The sequence below is a fragment of the Limanda limanda genome, chromosome 11 (assembly GCF_963576545.1).
Source record: "Limanda limanda chromosome 11, fLimLim1.1, whole genome shotgun sequence".
Taxonomy (NCBI): Eukaryota; Metazoa; Chordata; class Actinopteri; order Pleuronectiformes; family Pleuronectidae; genus Limanda; species Limanda limanda.
The window spans coordinates 345001-353891 of NC_083646.1; the positions used below are offsets into that span (position 1 = coordinate 345001).

The 8891-nt window shown below is 47.0% G+C and overlaps 1 protein-coding gene across 1 annotated transcript in view; it reads left to right on the plus strand.

Annotated features, from left to right (window-relative positions):
* The window catches only part of hjv (hemojuvelin BMP co-receptor), a 3521-nt gene extending 472 nt beyond the window's left edge, over window positions 1–3049 (plus strand). The window contains exons 2-3 of the mRNA XM_061080820.1: window positions 1682–2244; window positions 2417–3049. Of these exons, the coding sequence (XP_060936803.1) occupies window positions 1682–2244; window positions 2417–3049 (1196 nt within the window). The remainder of the gene's footprint in view (window positions 1–1681; window positions 2245–2416) is intronic.
* The last annotated feature ends 5842 nt before the right edge of the window (window positions 3050–8891 follow it).

An 8891-nucleotide genomic window follows, 5' to 3' on the forward strand; every position in this document is an offset into this window, starting at 1 on the left:
ACTGGACGTCTTCGCACCACCTGACTCCTGCCCCCCCTCCTGGCAGGTCGACCTGCTGCTGCCCTCTGACCTCTGACCTCTGCAGCTCATCCAGAAACCAGCAGCTCCACTGGTCTGTACATCTGTTTCAAAACACCAGTAAACTCCAGTCCACATCCAGTCCACATCCAGGACATGGTCCAGTCCACATCCAGGACATGGTCCAGTCCACATCCAGGACCTGGTCCAGTCCACATCCAGGACGTGGTCCAGTCCACATCCAGGACGTGGTCCAGTCCACATCAAGGACATGGTCCAGTCCACATCCAGGACCTGGTCCAGTCCACATCCAGGACGTGGTCCAGTCCACATCCAGGACGTGGTCCAGTCCACATCAAGGACATGGTCCAGTCCACATCCAGGACCTGGTCCAGTCCACATCCAGGACATGGTCCAGTCCACATCCAGGACCTGGTCCAGTCCACATCCAGGACGTGGTCCAGTCCACATCCAGGACGTGGTCCAGTCCACATCCAGGACGTGGTCCAGTCCACATCAAGGACATGGTCCAGTCCACATCCAGGACATGGTCCAGTCCACATCCAGGACATGGTCCAGTCCACATCCAGGACATGGTCCAGTCCACATCCAGTCCACATCCAGGACGTGGTCCAGTCCACATCCAGGACCTGGTCCAGTCCACATCCAGGACCTGGTCCAGTCCACATCCAGGACGTGGTCCAGTCCACATCCAGGACATGGTCCAGTCCACATCCAGGACATGGTCCAGTCCACATCCAGGACCTGGTCCAGTCCACATCCAGGACATGGTCCATTTCACATCCAGGACGTGGTCCAGTCCACATTCAGGACGTGGTCCAGTCCTCATCCAGGACATGGTCCAGTCCACATCCAGGACATGGTCCAGTCCACATCCAGGACCTGGTCCAGTCCACATCCAGGACGTGGTCCAGTCCACATCCAGGACCTGGTCCAGTCCACATCCAGGACCTGGTCCAGTCCACATCCAGGACGTGGTCCAGTCCACATCCAGGACGTGGTCCAGTCCACATCCAGGACGTGGTCCAGTCCACATCCAGGACCTGGTCCAGTCCACATCCAGGACCTGGTCCAGCCTCACAGCCCGTCCACTCCCCTCTGCATCGACCAATCAACTGCTCCCTCTCAGTGAGGGACAGTTTCCTGTCCCGCCCCCTAAACGCTGGAACCAGCTCCACATGGACCTCAGGACAGGAAGTCCACACATCGTCCTCCAGACTGAAGACACATCGTCCTCCAGACTGAAGACACATCTCTTCAGACTAAACATGAATAAAAGTTTAAACTAATAATTTAGCAGCACGTCACTGACTGGAAGCTCTTTGTAGTTTTGCTGTTTTGAAGAAATGGTTCTTTCTTGATTCTTGTTCTGGTTTGTTCCTCGTGGTCGATGCACTTCCTGTGAGTCGCTCCGGGTAAAAGCTCAATGAAATGTAAAGTAAGAACAGGTGCTTATTCATCAGCTCACATTTATATTGTTCTTTAAAGTACTTGACTTGTATCCATGGCAACCATTGATGATATATATCTGTGTTGCGAGCTGATGACGTCTCAAAGGGGAAGTTTAACGACTCTTCACAATAAAAGCCCGGAACCTCAGCGCCCTCAGAAACGTTTTGTGATGTTCTTCCTGTCTCTGCAGTTGCAGCTTCCTGTCGCATCCTGAGATGTAATTCTGACTTTGTGGCGGCGACACTGGACCTGGGCGGGGGGGGCGGTGGCAGCAGCAGCGTGGGCGGGGCTGATGGAAGAGGGGCTGGACCAGAGGGAGCAGCTCTGAGCCGGGAGGCGGTGAACTCCGGGTACTGCAGCGCCCTGCGCTCCTACGGCGTGTGCACGCAGCGGATGGCACGGGCGTGTCGCGGGGACCTGGCGTTCCACTCGGCGGTCCAGGGCATCGAGGACCTGCTGGTCCAGCACCGCTGCACCCGGGTGGGGCCCACAGCCCAGCCCCGCCCCCTCCCTCAGGGCACGCTGTCCGGAGACGCCTGCTTCTACGAGAGGAGCTTCCTGAGCAGAGAAGGTCGGACACCAGAGTTCCTGCACTGCGGCGTGTTCGGAGACCCACACGTCAGAACCTTCCACGATGACTTCCAGACGTGTTCCATGCAGGGGGCGTGGCCTCTCATGGATAACGAATACCTGCACATACAGGCCACCAGCTCGCCAAAGAGGGCGGGTTCACGTGGCACGGTGCTCACGAAGGTGAGTGGAGCAGCTGACCTCTTGTTTAAGGAAACTTTATTAACAAAGTTTTCAGTGTTTGATTTTGTGGGCCGCAGTGACCTTGCACGCTGTGACATCACTGCTGGCCATGGTCTCTCTGACGATGGTTGACAGGAAGTGTCTCTCACTCTTGCGTCTTGTCTCTTCACAGATAACCATCATCTTCAAAAGTGTGCGTCAGTGTGTTGATCAGCAGCGGTACCAGGCCGAGCTGGACAACGTCCCTGCGGCGTTCGCCGACGGCTCGGTGGCGAGTGGCGAGTGGCGAGGTCACCACATCCTGACTGTCTGGACTCGCGTTGCTGGCCGACACGTGGAGATCCGAGCGGCTCACATCGGCACGCTGCTGGTGGTGCGTCAGAGCGGCCGCTCGCTCGGCCTCTCCGTCCGGGCGCCGCGTGACGTCATGGAGGCGTTTGGCCCCGATCAGGACCTGCAGCTGTGTGTGTGGGGCTGCCCCCCCTCCCAGAGACTCAGCACGCTGCGCCCGCTGCCGCCGCTGGACTCCTCGCCGCCTGCCGATGTCAGCGCCCAGGACCACTGTGCTGCGCTGCTTCCTGCCCAGGATGTTTACTACCAGGCCTGTGTGTTTGACCTGATCTCCAGCGGAGACCTGAACTCCAGCTCAGCCGCCGTCAGCGCGCTGCAGGACGCCAGAAACATGATGTCAGAGCCGGAGAGAGTTCACCTGCTGCTGGTCGCCGCCGCCGAGCAACGAGCACAACCACACCTGACCCTGCTGCTGCTGCCGCTCGGCATGCTGGGAGCTCTGAGCAGAGCCTGAAGCAGCAGGAAGTCATCGGAAGGAAGTCGACCACGCCCGAGGTCACGTGTTCAGAGTCGCCATGTTTCCTCATTTGTGGAGCGTAAACTTGATTCCGTTAAATATTAATTATCAACGTTTACATCATGAACAAGAAAAAAGATGTAGTTGATTTTTATAAGTGCATAAAACACGTTGTGTGTGATGAGGATGTGACATCATCAGATGGGTGGAGTCATGCTGACATCGTGTCTCTGCAGTAAAACCACACGTTCGCTTGGATCTTTTCTTGCGTCAGAACTTTCTGAGCTGCAGTGCATTCTGGGTCTGGTAGTCGACTTGAAAATAATTATAATAATTAAAGCTACAAGTAGCAATGATTAAATCCTGTCATCTCCTGTGTCCAGTAGGTGGTGCTATGACTCTGACTGAATACTGTCATGTCGTCTTCAGGCCGAGACAAAATAAAATCACTTCCTGTTTCATGGTGAAACCTGATTCAAGTCAAACTGTTCTGAACTGTTCTGCTCCTGAAGGCTGGAGATCTCCTCCGGCTCCATCTTCTCATCCCCCGAGGTTCTTCTTCCAATTCCACATCAGATCCGCCTTCTTTCACCTGAAGCTCCTCCCCGGACTCCTCCCCCCCCCCACTCTGTTGCAGAAACCCTCTCTCATACCTTCCTTCCCTCCGGCCTGGAATGGGGTGGAGTCCGGTCCGGTGCACCAGCCGACATCCTGCAGCGGCTCCGATGTGAACAGAGCTCGACACTAACGCCAACGCTTGTAGTGATCTCAGGGATGGTTCCAGCTGGCCTGTGTTAATCGTACATCACGTTACCTTTGACTCAGTGTGTCCCAAACATTCTAGATCTGCAGCCGCAGAACTGAGATCAGGTCCAAGACAAACGTGAACCAGCTGGAACTATAACGTACAGCTGGAGTCAGTCTCCAGAACTGAAGCTGAGATGATTCCTCAGGAGAGGAGCTTGATGCTGAAGCTCTGGCTCCTCCTCCTCCTCTAGAGACTTTAGGGACAACAGCCTGAATTCTGGGAGCTCAGGGCTCTAGTGGTGATAAGGTACGATCAGCTCTTTAAGGTTTGATGCTGACATATTATTAATGTAGGTGAGGAGGAGGATTTTAAATTCTAATGGAGGGGGGGGGGGTAACTAGTGACAGAGACTTCCTCTTAGTGTCCGTAAGGAAGTAGAACGTTCCTGTTCAACTGGTAACAAGTGTTGAACCTGAATATCCTCTGTGCTCCAGCACACACCCATCTGTGTGTGTGTGTGTGTGTGTGTGTGTGTGTGTGTGTGTGTGTGTGTGTGTGTGTGTGTGTGTGTGTGTGTGTGTCACTGAAGATTCCAGTAAGTTTGACCTTATCAAGAAAACAATGACACAGAAAACTTTCCTTTCTGGAGCAACAGGAAACAATTCTTCCAACACATTAATGAATCAATAATTTATTGCCTCAATAAATTAATTGTATTTAATAAAAGTAATTGTTTCCAGATCAGTATTGCAGCTTTAAATCTTCGGTTGTTAAACAAAGTTTTTTTAAACAAAGTTTTTTAAACAAAGATTGTTATTAATGTGATTATTAGTATTATTACTGTCATTATTAGCATGCTCATTTTCTGAAGGACTCTGAACGTGAAGAGTGAAGAGTGAAGAGTGAAGAGTGAAGAGTGAAGAGTGAAGAGTGAAGAGTGAAGAGTGAAGAGTGAGAACATTAACGTGTCAGCAGCCGGGATCCGTCAACTATTCATCGTCATGAAGCGTGAAGTTCAACAAAAGACGTGAAGTCTTTCCCATCATCAAAAGTGATGAAGAGTGACGTAGCACATCAACACACCTTCACTGACACCAGGATAAATATCAGCTTCTGCAACACAAAGCCAACAGACCAGGACCATCAGACCATTAGACCATTAGACCAGGACCGTCAGACCAGGACCAGGAACATCAGACCAGGACCAACAGACCAGGACCGTCAGACCAGGACCAACAGACCAGGACCATCAGACCATCAGACCATCAGACCCTCAGACCAGGACCAGGACCATCAGACCAGGACCAGGACCAGGACCAGGACCAGGACCAGGACCAGGACCAGGACCAGGACCAGGACCAGGACCAGGACCATCAGACCATCAGACCATCAGACCATCAGACCATCAGACCATCAGACCCTCAGACCAGGACCTTCAGATCTGTAGAGAAGTGAGTTCTAACCTCCTACTTAGCGGCAGCATCTTTACTTTATTTGTTTATTTATTCATTTGAATCGTCATGATGCAGATCGTCTTCAAGTAAAAAACAGAAATTAATAATTAAGGAAATTTGATACTGGACAAAAGGACGCATCAAAGAGAACAAATAAAGAAAAAAAACATATTTGTCACAGCAATAATAAACCACAAAAGTAAGGAAAACTAACAAAAACACGCAACAACATCAAGATAGATAGATAGATAGATAGATAGATAGATAGATAGATAGATAGATAGATAGATAGATAGATAGATAGATAGATAGATAGATAGATAGATAGATAGATAGATAGATAGATAGATAGATAGATAGATAGATAGATAGATAGATAGATAGATAGATAGATAGATAGATAGATAGATAGATAGATAGATAGATAGATAGATAGATAGATAGATAGATAGATAGATAGATAGATAGATAGATAGATAGATAGATGGACGGACGGACGGACGGACGGACGGACGGACGGACGGACGGACGGACGGACGGACGGACGGACAGACAGCATAGATGGATAGACAGATAGATAGATAGATAGATAGTTTATTCATCCCCGAAGGGAAATGAAGTCGTCATAGCAGCCGGTATCTTTGAATACAATAAAATACAAAACAATAGAATAAAATAAACAATATTGAGGTAGAAAGAATAAAAACAGAAACACAAGATAAATAGGTAGATAAGGTGCAGTGGCAAGATGATGGTAATAGTACTGATGATATGATGGTAATGTTATTGTTATACAGTATATACAAATAGTACAGTATATATAGTATATAATATAACATAATATATATTTATATATGATAGTAATTATACCAATATAATAGCAGTATATAGTAATAATGGCAGCAACAGTATATATAATAATAATAGTAAATATAATAATAATAATAACATGTATACATGTATAAATATGTGTATATACAAGAATATACAAAGACTATGATATAATATGATATGATATATAGTAGAGGTATAAATATAAGTATTTGACTATACAATAGATAATATAATATACTATGAGTGTAAGAATATGTAGACAGAGTGTGCAAAAGACAATATTATAGTATAAAATGATATATAATATCAGTATGGTTTATATGAACACATATCACATATGATGTGAAGTAAGTGTATATGGAGCGGTTGTACAGGTTCACAGAGCAGGAGACAGGTTTAGTGCAGTTCTGTGATGGAGGCTCTGACAGAGGGGGAGGAGTTGTACATTCTTATTGCAGTTGGGAGGAACGACTTCCTGTATCGTTCCTTAGAGCAGCGGGGGGGTTGAATGAGTCTGTGGCTGAAGCTGCTCCTTAGCTCGTCCAGTGTTTTGTGGGGGGGGGGGGTGAGAGTCAATCAGAATACGTTTTTTTGTAAACCACAACAATATCTTAAAAGTTTAGTCTGATCCTGTTCAGGAATCTCACACTTTAACTCAACTGCTCTGTAGTTTTCTTAAATGAAATGTGACTTAAGCTGAAATCTTCATTTATTGATATCAAAACAGATCAAGTGCAGGAAACTTCCTCGAAGCATCTTTTCCATCTCAGAGACGATGGACTCAAACTGGTCCGACTGCAATTTATCTGATTTACAGGAAACCTTCAGCTGATTTCCCATCTGAACACTTTAATATTATACAGAATATAACTACATAAGCATGTTTGAGGCAGATGGTGAATCATTTATAGTAATTGATATTAAATGTATATTTCATACTTCCTGAGTTTTTCTCCTGTTTATGAATCTGATGAAGACAGAAACTTCCTCTTCCTGATTCACATCATCAAACCAAAGATTTCAGATGATTGACTTTGTTGATGAAAAAGTTGAAATATTTCTGAACATCATATTTAATTCAATGTCAGTGTTTCCACAGTTTACATGTGAATGTAAAACCCCTCCTTTTTTTGTTGCAGTGCATTGTGGGTACCTGATCCTCCCCTTCCTGGGGTTGTGGGCGGAGCTTGCTGCAGGTAGAGCGATACTGAAGGACCCTGAAATGCAAAGTATTGCTGAAGACCTGCAGGTGGCACTGATGGACTTCAGCAGCATTCTCAAGGAGACGGTGAGACAGAAAACATTTTCACCAAAATCTGTTAAAAGATACACAAGTTTTAAAAACATTGTTGGACTGACGTCTTCTGGAGTTAAAAACTCAGAAGTCAAATCGGACACTTTTTACTTCTCGTAGCATCAGAGACAAAAACAACGACCGAATTCACAGCGTCTATGAAACCGAAGGTTTTTAAATCCTCCTTTGAACCAAGAACAATAAACAATGAGGTTGACTGAGCACTTTGTGTCAGCACAAATTTAAAACTATATTTAAAAACTTTCAGGAGATGAAATTCATCACATCGTCTTTTTCTTCTTTATTTATCACCACATTAGAAACATTAAATAATACACACATGAAATAACAGAACAGAAACAAAGAGACAAACAAATACATTTCCAGTTGTTATATAGCTTCACACACACACACACAAACACACACACACACACACACACACACACACACACACATACACACACACACACACACACACACACACACACACACACACACACACACACACACATTTATATATAAAGCATGCATTGTGTTCTGCAGGTCACATGGTTTTATTTTTGGTTGCAGAGTTTCCCCAGAGAGCTTCTGGCTCCGCCCTGTCACCACCAGGTGATGGATCTGAACCAGGTGAGCTCACACACTCACGTCTTTAACTTCACACTTTCAACACGTTGAACTAAACACTGAGACATTTAATTCTGAGTCGATTCTCAGCTTTGTCGTCCAGACGAAGCTTTCAGTGAATAATCACTCGGACATGAGAGAGTTAGCAGCTGAGATGAACTTCAAACACCAAATGCTCTCAGTCAGGCTCCTGGAAACAGCTCCATGTGTTTCTATTGAGTAGTGATGTCCTCGGAGACAGTGTGTGTGTCCTCAGAGACAGTGTGTGTGTCCTCAGAGACATTGTGTGTCCTCAGAGACAGTGTGTGTGTCCTCAGAGTCAGTGTGTGTCCTCAGAGACAGTGTGTGTCCTCAGAGACAGTGTGTGTCCTCAGAGTCAGTGTGTGTGTCCTCAGAGTCAGTGTGTGTCCTCAGAGTCAGTGTGTGTCCTCAGAGTCAGTGTGTGTGTCCTCAGAGACAGTGTGTGTCCTCAGAGTCAGTGTGTGTGTCCTCAGAGACAGTGTGTGTCCTCAGAGATAGTGTGTGTCCTCAGAGACAGTGTGTGTCCTCAGAGACAGTGTGTGTCCTCAGAGACAGTGTGTGTCCTCAGAGTCAGTGTGTGTCCTCAGAGACAGTGTGTGTCCTCAGAGTCAGTGTGTGTCCTCAGAGACAGTGTGTGTCCTCAGAGTCAGTGTGTGTGTCCTCAGAGACAGTGTGTGTCCTCAGAGACAGTGTGTTTCCAGGGGACGTCTCTGTAATATCATGTTGAGATCTTAAATAAACCGATGCTACTGTTTGTTGCTACAGAGACAAACCTATAAAATCCTAATAACATCTGTGCTAACGCAGCTGAATTAATGACACGTGAAACTGAAAAGCTCGATGCTCAGATGCAACACCACA